A 19,297-nucleotide genomic window follows, 5' to 3' on the forward strand; every position below is an offset into this window, starting at 1 on the left:
AAGACCGGAAGACACCTGGAAAGACTTGAAGACACCTGGAAAGACTTAAAGACACCTGGAAAGACCTGAAGACACCTGGAAAGACTTGAAGACACCTGGAAAGACTTGAAGACACCTGGAAAGACCTGAAGACACCTGGAAAGACTTGAAGACACCTGGAAAGACCTGAAGACACCTGGAAAGACCTGAAGACACCTGGAAAGACTTGAAGACACCTGGAAAGCCTTGAAGACACCTGGAAAGACCTGAAGACACCTGGAAAGACCTGAAGACACCTGAAAAGACCTGAAGACACCTGGAAGGACTTGAAGACACCTGGAAAGACCTGAAGACACCTGGAAAGACTTGAAGACACCTGGAAAGACTTGAAGACACCTGGAAAGACGTGAAGACCTGAAGACACCTGGAAGGACTTGAAGACACCTGGAAAGACCTGAAGACTTGAAGACACCTGGAAAGACTTGAAGACACCTGGAAAGACGTGAAGACCTGAAGACACCTGGAAGGACTTGAAGACACCTGGAAAGACCTGAAGACTTGAAGACACCTGGAAAGACTTGAAGACACCTGGAAAGACGTGAAGACCTGAAGACACCTGGAAGGACTTGAAGACACCTGGAAAGACCTGAAGACTTGAAGACACCTGGAAAGACTTGAAGACACCTGGAAAGACGTGAAGACCTGAAGACACCTGGAAGGACTTGAAGACACCTGGAAAGACCTGAAGACTTGAAGACACCTGGAAAGACTTGAAGACACCTGGAAAGATGTGAAGACCTGAAGACACCTGGAAAGACCTGAAGACACCTGGAAAGACTTGAAGACACCTGGAAAGACTTGAAGACACCTGGAAAGACCTGAAGACACCTGGAAAGACTTGAAGACACCTGGAAAGACCTGAAGACACCTGGAAAGACCTGAAGACACCTGGAAAGACTTGAAGACACCTGGAAAGACTTGAAGACACCTGGAAAGACCTGAAGACACCTGGAAAGACTTGAAGACACCTCTTCTGCGCGTCAAAGCTTTTATTTCCAAACACGTCAATGACGTCACAACATTTTCAGTCCAAGAACTTCTTCCAGTTCTGTTCTGACCCGCTTCGGGTCCAGAGAGCTAGAGTTTTTGGAACCGCTTCCCGGTCCAGAGAGCTCACATTAAGGGGGGGACGTCGGGGTCGTCCAAAAAATCTTCACTGTGGGTCCTGGCGGGAGCAGGTCCGGGCAGCTGGAGCGGACCTTCTCCTCCGGTGTGTCGTGGTACCACTTGGAGGTCCAGTGTGCGGCGGCAGTTCGGGTCCACCTCCAGGACCTCTGGACCGTCTCTGAGGGAAGAAAAAAAGCGTTTGTACATTTTTTGTGTTGCAAGTCGTTCCGAACCTCGCAGGTAATGGAACGAAGAAATCCTGGCGATGACTGGGGACGAGAGGATACAGTCGACTCCAGTGGCTTTTAAAGCTGATGTTTGGACATATTTTGGTTTGAAAACAAATGAAAGCAGTTACGACTTCATCAAGAGTCATGTGGTCTGTAAATACTGCAACACCAGAGTCAAGTACTCAACAATACTACAAATATAATCTGGTTACTACAGTCACGGTACCAGAACCAGCCCCATGTGGAAAATAAACATGTGATCGACATCGTCTCCATTTAAGGGTGAAATAGGAGGTTCCGGTCCGGAACAGGACGAGCCAGCGCCTCCACAGGACAGATGGGATGATTAACGCTCGGCTGCGAGGGGTCGTCACTGCTCCACGACCCGCTTAATGAACCTGCTGAGACCAGAAGTGCCGACGCGGCGGCATCGACCGGATGGTCGGCCGTTGGGACGGCGAGGTCGTGGAAGAGGCGAGGTCAGAAGTTGCCAACGGCCATCGGTGCCTCGGGTTCAGTCGAGAACACAGAACTTCCGATGCTGACAGAGGAGGTCCGAGACATTCCTGTGGCAGAGATTGTCCCAGGTGTGCCCCTGGCCTCCTCCCACAACGATCAATGAGCTTTCACAAGTGATAATGTTATAGCTGGTGTTAAGCTTCGTAAAACATGTGACCACACAACCCTTCATCATCATCACCCTCTTCCTCATCACACCCATCTTCATCATCATCATCATCACCACCATCTTCATCATCACCACCATCTTCATCATCACCACCATCTTCGTCATCATCATCATCATCACCACCATCTTCATCATCACCTTCATGATCATCACCACCATCTTCATCGCCCTTTTTTCTCATCACCACCATGGTCTTCATCATCATCATCTTCATTATCATCATCTTCATCATCTTCATCATCATCATCATCACCACCATCATCTTCATTATCTTCATCATCACCACCATCGCCTTCATCATCATCACCACCATCTTAATCGCCCTTTTTTTCTCATCACCACCATGGTCTTCATCATCATCTTCATCATCACCACCATCTTCATCATCACCTTCATGATCATCACCACCATCTTCATCGCCCTTTTTTCTCATCACCACCATGGTCTTCATCATCATCTTCATCATCACCACCATCTTCATCATCAACTTCATGATCATCACCACCATCTTCGTCGCCCTTTTTTCTCATCACCACCATGGTCTTCATCATCATCTTCATCATCACCACCATCTTCATCATCACCTTCATGATCATCACCACCATCTTCATCGCCCTTTTTTCTCATCACCACCATGGTCTTCATCATCATCTTCATTATCATCATCTTCATCATCACCACCATCATCTTCATTATCTTCATCATCACCACCATCTTCATCATCATCATCTTCTTCATTATATTCATCACCCTCTTACTCATCATTACCATCTTCATAATCATTATCATCACCATCATCTTCATCATTTTCATGATCATTATCATCATCATCTTCATTGTACACTTCCATATAAAAATCATCGTCTTCATCATTTTCACCACCATCATCAAACAAATCTTCATCTCTACTTCATCAGCACCATCTTCATCATTTGTTATCACTTGTTCATCTGCATCGTCGTCATTTTCATCATCACCATCATCATCATCATTCATAACCTTCTTCATCATCATACTCATCGTCTTAATCATCCTTATCACCACCATCTTCATCTTCATCATGATCGATATCATCTTCTCATTCTCTATCATCTTCATCATCAGTAACACTAACAACATCATCATTCTCATCATCACTACCAATATCATTATCTTCATCACCTTCATCATCATCATCCTCAGCCTACAGTTGGGTGTCAACATTCACACGCTCATGATGAGTTGTCGGGTCAGAACCGGACTGAGGTGCTGGTGCTGGTGTCAGCAGGAGGATTTAGAGTCCGGGTGCAGCATCAGAGATTTACAGCAGCTGCTCAGCAGCAGACGAATCATCCCAGAGAGACGAAGGTCCACTTCATCAGAACCACTGGATGTGTCAACTCATCCTGCTGACCAGCGTTTATGGGCCACTAACTCTTTGACACATTGTTGTCTGGACCGGAGATGATTCCGACTAACTGATCCCACTTCTCGGATGGTCCGAGTTACCTCTTCTGGTCCTGGGATTTGCTGAGGCGGGTCTGGACCTCCAGGATCGGTCGGGGGACGGTTATGGTCCCTCTGATCCTCCCGTCAGCCTGCAGAGCAATGACATCAGCGATGACGTGAAGAACTGGACCGGGGAGGTCGTGTTCTGGACCTACCCGGGGCATGGTGAGCAGCAGGTGTCCGGTGGTCTGGGAGCGCCGCGCCGCAGAGCTGTCGGGATTGACTTCAGCCGGCAGCAGGATCTGGAATATCTGCAGAGTCAATTATCAAAGTTTAATTAGTGAGATTAAGGAGCCGACGCCTCGTCGTCTTATTTTAGAAACACTCTGAGGACTCCAGCACGCTTCGGACCAGAACCTCCACGACCTCACCCACCGGCTGGAGCCACGCCAGCCGCAAACTTTAGGTCTGGACAGTCAGAACCGGTCGGAGAGAGATGCTGACGGAACATAAGGTCCCCCTCCCCCGTCCTGCACCTCCCCAGACTCTCAAAACTTTGTGACAAAATTGAACAAACTTTTTCAGGCTGTGAAACATGTGACCTTGAAGACGTGACAATTTATAACCATGACAACACAAGGCACTGACAACATGTAACTACGACAACATGTAACTATGACAACACGTGACAATGAAAACATGTAACTACGACAACATGTAACCGTGACAACACGTGACAATTACAACATGTAACCGTGGCAATATGTAACCATGACAACATGTAATGACTTGAACATATAACCATGACAACATGTTAACACAAAACATGTAACTGTAACAATATATAACCACGTCAATATGTAACCATGTCAACATATGTCCATGACAACATATAACCATGAAAACACATGGCAATGACAACATTTAACTACAACAACATGTAACTATGACAACACGTGACAATGAAAACATGTAACTACAACAACATGTAACCATGACAACACGTGACAATGAAAACATGTAACTACAACAACATGTAACTACAACAACATGTAACCATGACAACACGTGACAATGAAAACATGTAACTACAACAACATGTAACTACAACAACATGTAACCATGACAACACGTGACAATGAAAACATGTAACTACAACAACATGTAACCATGACAACACGTGACAATGAAAACATGCAACTACATCATGTAACTACAACAACATGCAACCACGACAACATGTGACAATGAAAACATGTAACCGCAGCAATATGTAACCATGACAGTATGTTACCACTTCAACATATAACCATGACAACATGTAAACACACAACATGTAATTGTGAGAAAACATAACAACGACAATGCGTAACCGTGTCAACATATGTCCATGACAACATGTGTCCGTGACAACATGTTACCATAAGAACACGTGACTGTGACAACACAACAATGGCAATACGTAACCATGTCAACACATGACCATGACGACATTAAGCCATGACAACATCTTGCTATGACAACAAGTGACGCTGACGTGACACCTACCTTCCCTTTGACGGTCACTCGTGCGTAGGTGGGCTGGATGTCGACGTCCAGCAGCGACGTGTCCATGTGTCTGTGGAGAGATGTTTGTTCATACATGTGTCTGTGGAGAGACGTTTGTTCATACATGTGTCTGTGGAGAGACGTTTGTTCATACATGTGTCTGTGGAGAGACGTTTGTTCATACATGTGTCTGTGGAGAGACGTTTGTTCATACATGTGTCTGTGGAGAGACGTTTGTTCATACATGTGTCTGTGGAGAGACGTTTGTTCATACATGTGTCTGTGGAGAGACGTTTGTTCATACATGTGTCTGTGGAGAGACGTTTGTTCATACATGTGTCTGTGGAGAGACGTTTGTTCATACATGTGTCTGTGGAGAGACGTTTGTTCATACATGTGTCTGTGGAGAGACGTTTGTTCATACATGTGTCTGTGGAGAGATGTTTGTTCATACATGTGTCTGTGGAGAGACATTTGTTCATACATGTGTCTGTGGAGAGACGTTTGTTCATACATGTGTCTGTGGAGAGACGTTTGTTCATACATGTGTCTGTGGAGAGACGTTTGTTCATACATGTGTCTGTGGAGAGACGTTTGTTCATACATGTGTCTGTGGAGAGACGTTTGTTCATACATGTGTCTGTGGAGAGACGTTTGTTCATACATGTGTCTGTGGAGAGACGTTTGTTCATACATGTGTCTGTGGAGAGACGTTTGTTCATACATGTGTCTGTGGAGAGACATTTGTTCATACATGTGTCTGTGGAGAGACATTTGTTCATACATGTGTCTGTGGAGAGACGTTTGTTCATACATGTGTCTGTGGAGAGACGTTTGTTCATACGTGCACCAGGTGCTTCAGGAAGTAAAAACATGTTTTCATTAGTTAGAAGACGTTCACCTGAACACCTGCAGCTCCAGGACCACCAGACCGTTCTCATCGTCCTCAGTCAGGCTGAAGTCCAGTCTGGAACAAAAATACACTTTGTATGGATTTGATCAGTTTTTAATGAAATCATTCGTATCCTCGTCATCATCAGAGTCTCTTCTTAGACAGTGTTGTTGTCACATCACCAGCTGCTCCTCATGTTCATCTCAAGGTTCTGAGCTTCAGGTCCGGCGGTCACGTGGATCCTCCGGAGGGTTCGGCTCAGTGACAAATGAAGTCGGCTGTGTTTGTGGGCCTTGACCCGCCGCGACCTCCTCGCTCATACGCAGGATAATGTAGCGACCCCTCCGGCTCCCTGACCCCCCGCCTCACACCTACTCGCTCATTAAGGCAGGCGAGCAGATTCAGAGCGACCTGAAGGCCGCGCAGGTCAAACCGAGTCAGTCATCATGAGTTTATGATCGCAGCCGAGTCATCAAAGTCAACGTGTCTGTGTGTGTGTGTGTGTGTGTGTGTGTGTGTGTAGGTGTGTGCGTACGTGTGTGTGTTCATACTTGGGTTCGTTGACATTCATCACTCGACCATCAGCAGTTATTAAAGTCCTTCTCCTTGACTTCTTCTCTTCTTTCCTGCAGACACAAGAAAGTCTTAGCATGTGTATGCAGTATATTGTGTGTGTATATATGTGTGTGTATGCAGTATATTGTGTGTGTATATATGTGTGTGTATGCAGTATATTGTGTTTGTACGTGTATGGAGTATGCTGTATGTGTGTATGCAGTATACTGTGTGTGTATATATGTGTGTGTGTATGCAGTATATTGTGTTTGTACGTTTATGGAGTATGCTGTATGTGTGTATGCAGTGTACTGTGTGTGTATATATGTGTGTGTATGCAGTATACTGTATGTGTGTATATATGCGTGTGTATGCATTATAATGTTTTTGTTTATTCGTTTGCAGTATACTGTGTGTGTATATATGTGTATGTGTATGCAGTATAATGTATGTGTGTGTGTGTGTATATGTGTATGTGTATGCAGTATAATGTATGTGTGTGTGTGTGTGTGTGTATAGGTGTGTGTGTATGTGTATGCAGTATACGGTGTGTGTGTATATATATATGTGTGTATGTGTATTCAGTATACGGTGTGTGTGTATATATATGTGTTTGTATATTTTTATGCAGTATACTGTATGTGTGTGTATATATATTTATGTTTGTATGTGTATGCAGTATACTGTTTGTATATATGTGTGTGTATATGTATGCAGTATACTGTGTGTGTGTATATGTGTGTGTATGTGTATGCAGTATACTGTATGTGTGTGTATATATCTTTATGTGTATATATCTATGTACAATACTGTGTGTGTGTATATATGTGTGTGTATGTGTATGCAGTATACTGTATGTGTATGTATATATATATTTATGTGTGTATGTGTATGCAGTGTACTGTGTGTATATTTGTGTGTTTGTGTGTATGCGGTATACTATATGTGTGTGTGAAGGTGTATATGTACAGTATATTTTTGTGTAGGTATGTGTGTGTATAAGTGTATATGAGTGTGTACATGTACAGTATATGTATATGTGTGTGCATTTGTGTATGGGTGTTTTTTAGTATATTGTAATTTTGTAAAAAATGTTTGTATTTTATACATGTGTGTGTGTAGATATATGTGTATGCGTGTATACAATATACTGTATTTGTGTGAGTATATGCATATGTGTGTGTATAAATGTGCGTATACATGTGTGTATTTATGTGTTCAGTATGTGTATACACTGTATTTGTGTCTGTGTGTATCCGTGTGTGTGTAAATATGTGCTTAACAATGATGTTTGTCGGTTTAAATCCCAGACTTGACCTTGAGTAGATTGTGGATTTGAGACGTGGAGCAGATCAGGACTGACTCACTTGTCGTCTGATCTTCGTGTCTCCTCCAGGTGGCGATGAGTCTCCAGACGAGACTCAGGTGTGAACAAACATGGTGTGTGCCAGAACTGTCGTTCCCGCTCCTCCTGGTTCTCCTCCTGGTTCTTCTCCTGATTCTCCTTCTGGTTCTTCTCCTGATTCTCCTCCCGATTCTCCTCTGAGATCCCCTCTTCTTGCCCCCAAGAGTCGCTGTCACTCCTCTGTAACTCCTCCTTTTGCTTGGCTCTCTTCCTCCTGTACTCCCGCTCCTGGACCAGGACTCTCCTCCGAGCCTCCTCCAGTCCTTGAGATGCCAGGATCCTCTCGGAGCGGGTGATCCGGGTCCCGTCCAGCCACTGTGGGTCATTCATCCGTTCATCACTCCATCTGTGAGGTCATCTAGTAGTTCTGGTGTGAAGAGGTCACCTGCAGCTGCGGGAGTGTTGCCACCACGTACTGTCGGTAGTCCTGGAAGTCTGTGCAGGGGTTCCCGACCAGGAAGAGTTCTCTCAGGTGCAGGTTCCCCCTCAGCGAGTCCACGCTGCTCAGCTGACCCACGAAGTTCACGGTCAAGTCCAACTTCTGGAGACTCTCACAACCTGCCACAGTCACACGGTTACATTATGACCACCTGCCGGTCAGAGAGGATGTCCTAGAGCTTCACCAGACTCGGTGGTCATAATGTTACGGTTCACTCACCCTCCAGGTTCTCGATGAGCTCGATGTTGTTCAGCGCCAGGTTCAGGTACTCCAGCTTCTTCAGACGACCCACATTTTCTGAGAGTGACGACAACACTGCTCAGTGACCCGTCAGGGACTCGGAGCGGAGCAGACTCACCGATGCGAGGGATGAGGTTGTTCTGCAGGTACAGGATCTTCAGGTCGCGGCACCATCTGCCGACGTGCTCGATCCTCTCGATGTCCTGCTGGTGCAGAGACACTTCCTCCAGAGAGAAGATCTCGCACTCGTTGTGTTCCGCTCGCTTACGGATCAAGTCCTCGGTGACTGATGACACACAAACATACATTCATAGACACACACACAAGAAAACACATACATTAGAGACACACAAACATTCAGTCATAGACACACACACACACACACACACACACACACAAGAAAACACATGTAGACACACAAACATTCAGTCATAGACACACACACACACACACACACACACACACAAGAAAACACATGTAGACACACAAACATTCAGTCATAGACACACACACACACACACACACACAAGAAAACACATGTAGACACACAAACATTCAGTCATAGACAAACACACAAGAAAACACATACATTAGAGACACACAAACATACATTCATAGACACACACACAAGAAAACACATACATTAGAGACACACAAACATTCAGTCATAGACACACACACACACACACACACACAAGAAAACACATGTAGACACACAAACATTCAGTCATAGACACACACACACACACACACACACACACACACACACAAGAAAACACATGTAGACACACAAACATTCAGTCATAGACACACACACACACACACACACACAAGAAAACACATGTAGACACACAAACATTCAGTCATAGACAAACACACAAGACACACAAACACAAGAAAACCATATATATATATATATATATATATATACCATACATATACATAAACAGACAGAAATATACTCTTAGACACACTCACCAGAAAACACATATATACACACAAACATATTCATAGACACACAACCACAAGAAACCCATGTACACAGACAGACACACATATACTCATAGACAGATTAACATAACATATATAGACAAACATATTTTCATAAACACACACAAAAGCACATATAAACACACAAACACATATTTATAGACACACAACCACAAGAAACGCATGTACATAGACAGACAGACATATACTCATAGACACACAAAAAAACACACATAGACAAACATATTTTCATACACATACACAAAAACACATATAAACACACAAACACATATTCATAGACACACAACCACAAGAAACGCATGTACATAGACAGACACACATATACTCATAGACAGATTAACATAACATATATAGACAAACATATTTTCATAAACACACACAAAAGTACATATAAACACACAGACACATACTCATAGACACACACAAGGAAACCAACGAACACAGAAGTACATATAGAAACAGGCGAATACAAACACACCAGGAAATACATAAACACACACATGCTCACAAGAAAACACACACTCACACGAGAAAACATAGATACAGGTAAATACATATTAACACAGACGCCGCACAAATACATAGAACACAATCGTAGAAATAGTAAACAAGTTTGGCTTGTTCTAGAACTTTTATTTATTTCACTCACTGTATACCATGGCGACCCTCGCGTTGTCATGGAAACGGCTTTTGCTTCTTCTTCTCTCGTGGTGTCCGTCAAGAGCGCAGTCGCGCTCTACTGCCACCAGGCGCCCGTGAGGATAAACTACAATACTACTACAAAGACTTCTATGTTGACCAAATGAATGACGACGTTTATAAGGTCACTTCTTTGTGAATTGTGTACTTTGGACGGAGAAGTCACGGGTGTGCGTAGTTGGTGGTGGTGCTAGCTTAGAGCTAACAGTTACTTCTTTAGCCGTTAGCTTCTGACAAGGATTATTTTTTTAAAGAACTTTATACAATCAATTTTCTGTCAAACAATTTTAATTAATAATATATTTATTTAATCGCATAGAACAGAGAGCTGCTGATTGGTTAACAGCTTTACGAGCTTTTATTTTGATCGTTTGATCCGGAAGTGCTGTACAGCTACAACGAGCAGCATCTTTTCCGCCGACAAAAGGCAGGTGGACGCGATCAAAACACAACAAGCTTCTGCCAAACAAAAAGAAGCCTCGAGGCACGATAGCGACCCACATGTCGTTCCAAGTCCAGCTGACGTCCATCATGGAGGCGCTGACCGCGGCCGCCGTGGCGGAGATCACCGGGCTGCTGGACCGGAGCTGCGAGGCTCTTCAGCAGGAGGTTCGACGCTGTCGCGCCGAGAACGAGGCGCTGAGGCGGAAGCTGCTGACGCTGGACCCCGTAGGTGAGTCCTAGACCCCCCCAGGACCCGATGGTGTCTGGGATCAGGGGTGTTTTTGGCTCGCTTAAGTCGTGGTGACGTCACTTGTGTGTAGCTGAAATACGTTGTGTGTGTTTGTGACCTACATTACGAGTAAACTCTGGACCTGGGGGTCCTGGGACTTGTGGTTAAGTTCAGGGTAGAACCAGATCATTTAAAATGTGGTCTCGGTGATCCAGAGACTGATCATCACTGAGGTTTGTGTCCGAACTCGACCTCCATGTTTGTAGGAGATGGAGAGAGAAAGACACCAGCAGGGGGCGCCATTAGGAGGCGTTTTTATTAGTAAGTAATTTTTATTTGTATAGCGCTTTTCCAGACCAGGGTCACAAAGCGCTTAAACAATCAAAACAATATTCAATAAAGTATATACTTTAAATATCAAGATAACAACTGATAACACAACAGGAGTTACAGAAAATCAAGGAAAAGCCTGAACAAATAAAAACGTCTTAAGATGTTTCTTGAAGGAGTCAGTAGATCATCAAGCGCAAAGAGAGAGGAAGATCGTTCCAAAGCTTAGGAGCAACAGCCTGGAAGGATTTCTCTCCTCTGGTCCTGAACCGTGTGCGTGGAACCATCAGTAGATTCTGATCCACAGACCTCAGAGCCCGAGCTGGTGTGTAAGGCTGGATCAGATTAACTTTTTGCTATGATTGACTCCCACTAGGAAACAAGACGACATGTCAACACGAGGAGTCGGGACCACAGAGCTCCTTGATCAAGGCTCACGCAGAGGTGAGAAGGTCGTGAAGGTTGTCGATGCTTCACTAAAACACTGGTGTTGATCCCCAGGAGAGACCGCGAGGAGAGACTCAGCGCGACGTGGTTGTGATCAAGACGGAGTCCGACGAAGAAGGTGAGGAACCGTCTCACTTTTACAAGCATGACTCGTTCTACTCCTGAGGTGTGTTCCGTCTCCGCAGGCGTGGAGGTCCGGTCCATCAAAGACGAGGGACATGAGGTCTCCGTGACGATGAAGATGCCTGTCCCGTCGGTGGAGCAGTGGGACATGTCGCCGGACCAGGTTCCGTCTCAGAGGTCCGGTGGTTCCACCTGTCCCGCCAACGTGTCCCCCAGGATAGAGTTGGACGACACGACGGACTCGGGCGGCGAAGGTTCTTCCGGAGCCGTGAGGGAAACATTCGGGTCAGAACCGGTGCCGGACAACACGATCAACGCCATCTCTTCGTGGCCCAGTCCCGGGTTCGGCCTACCGTGTCAGTACCTGAAGCCGGCCAGCTACCTGTCCGACCAACTCATCGACATGGGTCCCGGGCTGGACGCCGTGGATCGTTACTGCAGGGACCGCCGCTTCGTCTGCCGGTTCTGCGGCAAGCGGTTCACCTCGTCCCGGATCCTGGAGACGCACGTGCGCGTGCACACGGGCGAGCGGCCGTACAGCTGCGCCCAGTGCGGCAAACGCTTCACCCAGTCGGGTCACCTGAAGACGCACCAGAGCGTCCACACGGGCGAGCGGCCGTACGCCTGCCAGCACTGCGGGAAGAGGTTCGCCGGCAAACAGAACCTGCGGATCCACCAGCAGAAGCACCACCGGACCGAGCCCGGCGACGTTTAGGGAACGGTCACATGACCAAGGCGGCACCAAAGATGATGGCCCGGACTCTGGACTTTACAACATTAAAACCGGAAATCTGTTTTTGGGAGTTTTTGATTTTTGTGTGATGAGCAGGTTCTGATCCAACACGAGTTATCTTCATAACCCTTCACCAGAATTCTTTAGCCGGACCTGTCCTTCATCACCATGACGACACCGGTGGTCTCTGACCACAATGGACTGAATTTTTATAAATGAAGAAAACTACAAGTGTGAATACTGTAATTTTTGAATACAATATGTACTTTGGGGGGAGTTTTTTACGTGTACATTTCTAATTTCAAACAAAATGAAAGACATGCTATTTAAAAGTATAACTTTTATCCCACTTATATTTACACGTGCACATTCATTGAATGTCCAAGTGAACATATTCAACATTTGACTTTTTAAAACCAAACTGGGAGGGTTTAAGAGTTTGTTTTAAGAGCAATAATAATGTTAATCTAAATTTTAAATTAAAAACAGTTTCTACCTGCTGGCAGTTTAATTCATAACCCCTTGTTGAGCCGAGTCTCACAATGCTTTTAAAAACTGCACTTCCCAGAGATTTTTTTTTTCTTTCATTCTGTTTGATACGTTCAAGTTTGTGTTTAACTGCTGTGTAGATTAAAGAACACATTGCATTGACTTAATTGAGTTTTGTGTTAAATGAGTGTGTGCGTAAAACAATATTTCATTTTCAGTTGAGCCATTAAGGGTAGAAGATATAAAAGGATAGTACAATGACAAATTTTAAAACCTTTTATACATTATTACGACATTAAAGTCGTAGAAAAATAACTTATTACGAGCTTACAAAACACTTTATTGTGAGATGTTGTTCCTATGACTTTAATCTCGTACGACTCTGATCTCGTTATAAAGTATTATGACGACTTTAATCTGGTATTTAAGTATCTTGTACGACTCTGATCTCGTAATAAAGTATTATGACAACATTAAACTTGTAATAAAGTATTTTGACAGCTTTAATATCATAATAAAAATATTTTTCTACGACTTTAGTCTGGTATTTTGTACGACTTCAATCTGGTAATAAAGTAACTTGTACGACTTTAATATTATTATTATATATTATTTTTTGAATGTCTTACCTTTCATTATGTTGTCCTTTTATGGCACACGTTCTTTTGTAAAGGGATGCATTATTCATTCATTCATTTTCTACCGCAGGGAGACTGGAGCCTATCCCAGTAAGTAAGTAAGTCATTTTTATTTGTATAGCGCTTTTCCAGACCAGGGTCACAAAGCGCTTAAACAATCAAAACAATATTCAATAAAGTATAAAGTATCATAGGCCGAGAGGCAGGGGACACCCTGGACAGGACACCGGTAAGGTAAGGTAAGGTAAGGTAAAACTTTATTGATATTGATAAATTGTTTTTTTTTCCAATAGCCACAGAAAATACAGCAATTTTTCCTTAAAAATAAATAAAAAATAAAAATAAAAAATAAAAATAAATCAAAATAAAAAAAAGAACAAAGAGAAACAAACAGTCATTTGTAGGGTACACAAAGACAGACAATCATTCACACACACTCTCATATCTATGGACAATTCCCCAAAGTTCTCAATTATGTTATTTAATAATAAAAAAAATGGATAAATCATTAAAATAAATAAAAAATACTAACCTGCAGTTCTCTTCCGGACCACTTGGTGGCGGTGAAACCCTTCCGCCTTCGGACGAAGAAGTGTTCCTCCAGATTATCCGCCGTTTCTGGTTTCGGTACCGAGCGCTTCGAGCCCCCGCACCAGCTGCAGCTCATGTCGGGTCTGGCCATGTCCGTCCTGTCCAGCCAAACTCTCCGGGACCAGCTGTCCGAGATCCTGGGCTCGCTGACGCGCGCGGCCGTGGAGGAGATCCTGGGGCTCGTGGGCGCGGGATACACGGCGATGCAGGCGGAGATCGTCCGGAGCCACAAAGAGAACCAGGACCTGCGGAAGAAGCTGAACCTCATCGAGTCCATCCTCGGCCGCGGCGGAGGTGTGTTGGCGGACAAAGAACCGGAACCATCGCCGCCGCAGCGGCGGACGGTCGCGACGGAGGTAAACACGTCCACTTCCGGGGAGTAAAACGGAGTAGCAGGAGTAACCTGACAGGTGTGGATGTTGTGCAGATTCCAGATGTGGTGCTGATCAAAGACGAGGACTCGGACAGCAACGACTGCTTCAGTGAAGGTGAGCTACGGAAGCCGAGTCGAACCATTAATCGCTGAGAAATGTCTGGGTTTCAGAACCGACCTGCTCGGACTCTCAGAGCAAACCTGGGGATGAAAAGAAGGCGCCCGGTCGAGTCTTCCATCTGGACTCTCCCGCCAGCGAGCCCGGGTGCTCCACGCCGCTCCGCGTGGACTCGGCCGGGACCAGCCAGATGGGTCTGTACGCGGGTCAGATGGACCCGGAGCGGCGGGGGTCCCTGATGGAGTCGGACGTGGCCGAGGTGGACGTGACGTGGAGCGAGTCGTCGCAGGGCCACGGGACCTTCCCGCACTACGGCCAGAGCAAGGACTCCTTCGGCCTGGTGATGGTCCAGGGCTCGTCCCAGGACGACGAGCTGCCCGAGAACTTCCAGTACGAGTTCTCCACCTGCGGGGACTCCAGGACGCAGCGCTTCATCTGCACCATCTGCACCAAGACCTACGCCACGTCGCAGAACCTGGCCGTGCACATGCGGACCCACACGGGCGAGAGACCCTTCAGCTGCACGCAGTGCGGCAAGAAGTTCACGCAGTCGGCCCACCTGAAGTCCCACCTGAGCATCCACTCGGGCATGAGACCCTTCAACTGCTCGCTCTGCTCCAGAGGCTTCATCTCCAAGTACTCGCTCAGACTGCACATGAAGAAACGTCACGCCTTAGACCAGAGACCACAGTCGGGACCTTCAGAGACCTGCAGGACACTGTTGATGCCTGGTTTGGACTTGGACTAGAAGGTTCTGGTCACATCCAGAAGTCCTTCATTTTTATCTTCATCTTCTCACAACTACTGTTCTGACACACAAACAAAAACAATTAAGATAAACAAACACACACATGCACATATAAACAAAGATGCAAAAAACCTACACATTTTAAAAAACATACACACAAACGTATGTACATGTAAACAAAATCACACATATGAACATACACAAAACAAATGGGTAGTCACACACACAAATACTCGCACATACAAACACACATTTAAAACATACACGCACACATTAAAAACACACACATATAAACCACAACTAACACTAGCAATAAGTTAGTGATTCTGATACGAACACACAAACATGCACACTAAAAAAACACAACATATACACACAAATACTAAAATACTTACACATAAACATACAAAAAACAAACGTGTAGTCACACACACAAATACTCGCACGTACAAGCACACTAAAAAAAACTGCAACATATACACACAGATACTAAAATACTCGCACATGAACATACAAAAAACAAATGTGTATTCACACACACATTTTAAAACACGAACGCACACACATACCACAACAAACACTGGCACACACACATATACACTATATGCACACTAAAAAACAACATATACACACAAACACTAAAATACTCACACATATGAACATACACAAAACAAACAGGCCCTCACACATACACCTCTATACATACACACAAAAAATAAACATACACGTAAAAATGTAACTGTACACAATCATCCACACGTACATACAAACACACACACACTCCCAATTTCCCCAAAGGGTGAAATTTCTATTTATCTAAAAATGCACAACACAAAGTTTTTAAAAATATTTTGTTAGTGGTTTTATTGTTATTTCGACCAAAGGTCGAGAGGTCAACTCCCGGACCGGCAGCTGAAGTGCTCAGCAGTGGTTCTGGTCCATCAGGACGGGCTGAGCCTCCCCGCAGGTGCTGGGCGGCGTGAAGACGTTTGGGTCACTGATGCCGAGCTGCAGGCTGAAGATGCGCGTGGACGTGACCACGCTGCTGTTGAAGCTGTAGGTCTCCTGGACCGGGTAGCAGTCCTTCAGGGTGTAGACCCCGACCCAGGTCTCGTCTAAAAGGACAAGAACCAGCGCCACGGTCACACTGTGTTCACGCTTTTGCATCAATAAAGTTTTAGAACTGTGTGGGTCAAGCCTTACGTTTGCGCGCCGGCTTCCTGTCGGACCACTCCTGGACCTCCACGTTGTCCCCGGGGCCGCCGATGACGTACTGGTCCTCGAAGGTGGAGTTGAGCGGGATGTCGAACGGGTCGAAGGCGTCGGTCAGCGCCACCTTGGAGCAGTCCAGGGTCTTCTGGTCGATCTGGAACATCACCATGCTCTGGTACAGGAAGATGTACTCGAAGAACCTGAAAAACACCACCAGCCTCTTTAGCGCCCCCTGCTGTGCAAACTGGCCAAGTGCAACTATCGATCCTGTAATCTGATCGGGTTCCGAGTGGAATGAACTCAAGTTTGCCAAAAAAAAACTACTGCCATGACGTCACTGAAAAGAACCCGCACCATTGTTCGAGACCCCCAGTCAACAACAGAAAAACTAGTGACGTCACAGTCAATCTCGGCTCCACAAACCTCTGACACGGGGTGTGTTTCTTGTGCTGCTGCAGAACCCGGATCCTCTGGTTCTGGGCGTCGTAGGAGACCGCGGCCCGTCGGTTCCGGCCGGAGCTGTGGTCGTACTGGACCCACCTGCCCTCCCACTGGAGCGGGGCGCTGCACGGCTGCGGGGTCCGGGGCGCGGCCAGCACCTGCAGGCCCAGCAGGAGAGGCCCCAGGGCGGCCACGAGCAGGAGCAACAGTCGATCCATTGTACGTGGTTCGGGTGGCAGCTCGGTTCTGTCTGAGCGACGTCAAGCTCCCCGTGTTTGCATAGCAGCGGGGCTTCCGGTTGGACCTTCAGAACAAAGTCCTCAAGTTCAAAGACATCAACATAAACATTAAATCTACTTGAAAACTTCTAAATGGACCAGAACAGACACTTTGAGCAATTTCATCCCGAATTTCAATAAAGTTTTTTAAAAAGAAAAAACAGTTGAGTTAAGTGCCATCAACAGTCTCGCCAGCAGGGGGCGCTGCTGTATCCACAGGCGAAAGAGACGAAGAAGAAGCATCATGGCGAGGAAGCAACAGCGTGTAAAAACAATCGGGTTACCTCGAATGGATCAGAACCAAGCCATGATGGGGCTTTCGGACGAAGACAGCGATGACGATGCGCCGGAAGAGATGACGTTTGAAGAGTCGAAGTTCCGAGCGTTGGAAAGCGTGAAGTTGGCGCTGGAGTCGAACCGAAGGTAGTGGGCGAGCACTGGACCGATACCGAACCCCTGAGTTCAGAACTCGTAAATAAAATTGTTTCTTATAGAGAGAAGGAGCAGCTGAAGGAGAAGAGGCGGAGGAGACACGAGTTGTTCCAGGAGCAGAAGGTATTGACACACACACACACACACACACACACGTGAATAAACACACAAACACACTCTGAAGTTCTTTGTACTTTGGTGTCCAGAAGAGAAAACTGTTGCCTGCTGAAGTTTTGGACCAGATCGACTCTTCACCTCTAATGTGAGTCGTGTGTGTGAAGATGTCAATGTTGTGTTCATCTTGGCAGTTACGTGTGTAAACTTTAAAAGATCAATTGATATAAATCTGATTTATCTGAAATTTCCTAAGACCATTCCAGTGATACAAGTATTATTTCCTGTGATCAAGTTGTTTAAATATACAGTAATGGAAACGGTTAAAGAGTATTTTTAACTCTTATACACACCAGTGAATCGGTTGATTATTTCTAGATGTTTTGAAGATGGATTGTTTTGCGTACTCATGACTTTTTTCTTTATTTTCTCTTTAGGAATGAGGACTTGTCTACAGAAGGTAATTAGTTGATCAGATGTACGTCATGATCAATAATTCAATTATTCTCAGTGTGTGTCAATTGTGTCTCAGAACCAACAGACGCGGCTGAAATTAAGAAATCCAGGAGGAAAGACCAGACTCGAACGTACGTCATGAACCCAGTTTGTCTGTATCTGTCCTCATGCATGTTACCCTGCTGAGTCTTGTGGTCTCCGCTGCAGTGTGAGGGGACACTACTCAGTCCGGACTCTCAAGGTTCAGGCGCTGGCATCTGTCCAGCAGAAGACAGCCGAGGACTTCATCCAGTCCAGACTATACGGACCCGGGACCCGCAGAATCACCAGTGAGTGTAGTCTACTCGTATAGACGGAGACTTGTCTGCTCCATAGTTGTGGCGAGATGGGACTCGTGGGTCAGGATCGGGTCGAACCGTCCCTCACTGTGGTTCTTATCTTCAGGTTGTGAGCTTCTCTCCCTGAGCAACAAGACCGGGACGAAAAAAAGTGCAGCGGTGGACTTTGTCAAAAAGAGCTGGGGTGAGTCAAGCAGCTGCAGCGCCCCCTGGTGGGCAAGAGTATTGATCTTAACTGATCATGTTACCGTTGCAGCACCCAAGTTCAAGGCCAAGTCTGAGAAGGTGAAGAAGAGGTGGCAGCACAAGCAGCAGGTCTGACCACGACCACTTGGACCAGAACTGCTTTGACCCTGAATTATTTTTACTGTCGATAAAGAAATAAAAGCCTGTTCAACTTCTCCAATGCCGTCAGAAAGTGTTTAAGGATCCCTCGTGAAGGTGGGCGAGGCACGACCGGTGCGTCCGGCTCATGAACACAG

At 45.6% G+C, this 19,297-nt stretch overlaps 5 protein-coding genes across 8 annotated transcripts; 3 read left to right on the top strand and 2 right to left on the bottom strand.

Annotated features, from left to right (window-relative positions):
* Positions 1-1,031: 1,031 nt before the first annotated feature.
* On the bottom strand, positions 1,032-10,305 carry dnaaf11 (dynein axonemal assembly factor 11). Of its 2 annotated transcripts, XM_087811557.1 has the most exons (11): positions 10,232-10,305; positions 8,690-8,857; positions 8,551-8,628; positions 8,278-8,450; positions 7,855-8,207; positions 6,484-6,558; positions 5,942-6,007; positions 5,041-5,110; positions 3,708-3,803; positions 3,553-3,641; positions 1,032-1,324 (listed from the first exon to the last, which is right to left on the bottom strand). In XM_087811557.1, the coding sequence occupies exons 1-11, from the start codon at positions 10,239-10,241 to the stop codon at positions 1,153-1,155; spliced, it is 1,350 nt and encodes a 449-aa protein (XP_087667683.1). In that variant the 5' UTR covers positions 10,242-10,305; the 3' UTR covers positions 1,032-1,152. The 2 variants fall into 2 exon arrangements, with proteins under 2 accessions (XP_087667683.1, XP_087667682.1); XM_087811556.1 differs by lacking the exon at positions 10,232-10,305 and having other exon boundaries at positions 8,690-8,940.
* Positions 10,306-10,775: 470 nt separating this feature from the next.
* On the top strand, positions 10,776-13,610 carry LOC148063927 (uncharacterized). The gene is made up of 4 exons (XM_087811560.1): positions 10,776-10,954; positions 11,661-11,728; positions 11,786-11,849; positions 11,917-13,610. Exons 1-4 carry the CDS (start codon positions 10,783-10,785, stop codon positions 12,567-12,569), a joined length of 957 nt encoding a protein of 318 aa, XP_087667686.1. The 5' UTR covers positions 10,776-10,782; the 3' UTR covers positions 12,570-13,610.
* Positions 13,611-13,709: 99 nt separating this feature from the next.
* On the top strand, positions 13,710-16,109 carry LOC148063928 (uncharacterized). 3 transcript variants are annotated; one of them, XM_087811573.1, is made up of 4 exons: positions 13,710-13,804; positions 14,253-14,661; positions 14,733-14,793; positions 14,850-16,109. In XM_087811573.1, the coding sequence occupies exons 1-4, from the start codon at positions 13,752-13,754 to the stop codon at positions 15,542-15,544; spliced, it is 1,218 nt and encodes a 405-aa protein (XP_087667699.1). In that variant the 5' UTR covers positions 13,710-13,751; the 3' UTR covers positions 15,545-16,109. The 3 variants fall into 3 exon arrangements, with proteins under 3 accessions (XP_087667699.1, XP_087667698.1, XP_087667700.1); XM_087811572.1 differs by having other exon boundaries at positions 13,740-13,808; XM_087811574.1 differs by having other exon boundaries at positions 13,793-13,808; positions 14,305-14,661.
* Positions 16,110-16,391: 282 nt separating this feature from the next.
* epdr1 (ependymin related 1) lies at positions 16,392-17,542 on the bottom strand. The gene is made up of 3 exons (XM_087811575.1): positions 17,180-17,542; positions 16,748-16,956; positions 16,392-16,659 (listed from the first exon to the last, which is right to left on the bottom strand). The coding sequence occupies exons 1-3, from the start codon at positions 17,413-17,415 to the stop codon at positions 16,466-16,468; spliced, it is 639 nt and encodes a 212-aa protein (XP_087667701.1). The 5' UTR covers positions 17,416-17,542; the 3' UTR covers positions 16,392-16,465.
* Positions 17,543-17,636: 94 nt separating this feature from the next.
* Positions 17,637-19,216, top strand: nol7 (nucleolar protein 7). Its single transcript, XM_087811576.1, has 8 exons — positions 17,637-17,898; positions 17,970-18,030; positions 18,114-18,169; positions 18,459-18,481; positions 18,554-18,608; positions 18,685-18,806; positions 18,922-18,999; positions 19,072-19,216. The coding sequence occupies exons 1-8, from the start codon at positions 17,720-17,722 to the stop codon at positions 19,134-19,136; spliced, it is 639 nt and encodes a 212-aa protein (XP_087667702.1). The 5' UTR covers positions 17,637-17,719; the 3' UTR covers positions 19,137-19,216.
* Positions 19,217-19,297: the final 81 nt, after the last annotated feature.

This window comes from Callionymus lyra, chromosome 16, assembly GCF_982586985.1.
Source record: "Callionymus lyra chromosome 16, fCalLyr1.hap1.1, whole genome shotgun sequence".
Lineage (NCBI taxonomy): Eukaryota > Metazoa > Chordata > Actinopteri > Syngnathiformes > Callionymidae > Callionymus > Callionymus lyra.

Coding starts and splice junctions, on each gene's coding strand:
- dnaaf11 (XM_087811556.1), bottom strand. CDS start 8,879: ATGTATGTTTGTGTGTCATCAGTCACCGAGGACTTGATCCGTAAGCGA. Junction 8,208..8,277: donor CAACACTCCCGCAGCTGCAG/GTGACCTCTTCA, acceptor AATGACCCACAG/TGGCTGGACGGGACCCGGAT. Junction 6,559..7,854: donor ACACGAAGATCAGACGACAA/GTGAGTCAGTCC, acceptor TTGTGTCTGCAG/GAAAGAAGAGAAGAAGTCAA.
- LOC148063927 (XM_087811560.1), top strand. CDS start 10,783: ATGTCGTTCCAAGTCCAGCTGACGTCCATCATGGAGGCGCTGACCGCG. Junction 11,729..11,785: donor TGATCAAGGCTCACGCAGAG/GTGAGAAGGTCG, acceptor GTTGATCCCCAG/GAGAGACCGCGAGGAGAGAC. Junction 11,850..11,916: donor GACGGAGTCCGACGAAGAAG/GTGAGGAACCGT, acceptor CCGTCTCCGCAG/GCGTGGAGGTCCGGTCCATC.
- LOC148063928 (XM_087811573.1), top strand. CDS start 13,752: ATGCATTATTCATTCATTCATTTTCTACCGCAGGGAGACTGGAGCCTA. Junction 13,805..14,252: donor GGAGACTGGAGCCTATCCCA/GTAAGTAAGTAA, acceptor ACTAACCTGCAG/TTCTCTTCCGGACCACTTGG. Junction 14,662..14,732: donor GGCGGACGGTCGCGACGGAG/GTAAACACGTCC, acceptor GATGTTGTGCAG/ATTCCAGATGTGGTGCTGAT.
- epdr1 (XM_087811575.1), bottom strand. CDS start 17,415: ATGGATCGACTGTTGCTCCTGCTCGTGGCCGCCCTGGGGCCTCTCCTG. Junction 16,957..17,179: donor AAACACACCCCGTGTCAGAG/GTTTGTGGAGCC, acceptor GGTGTTTTTCAG/GTTCTTCGAGTACATCTTCC. Junction 16,660..16,747: donor CAGGAAGCCGGCGCGCAAAC/GTAAGGCTTGAC, acceptor TTGTCCTTTTAG/ACGAGACCTGGGTCGGGGTC.
- nol7 (XM_087811576.1), top strand. CDS start 17,720: ATGGCGAGGAAGCAACAGCGTGTAAAAACAATCGGGTTACCTCGAATG. Junction 18,482..18,553: donor TGAGGACTTGTCTACAGAAG/GTAATTAGTTGA, acceptor ATTGTGTCTCAG/AACCAACAGACGCGGCTGAA. Junction 18,807..18,921: donor CGGGACCCGCAGAATCACCA/GTGAGTGTAGTC, acceptor TCTTATCTTCAG/GTTGTGAGCTTCTCTCCCTG.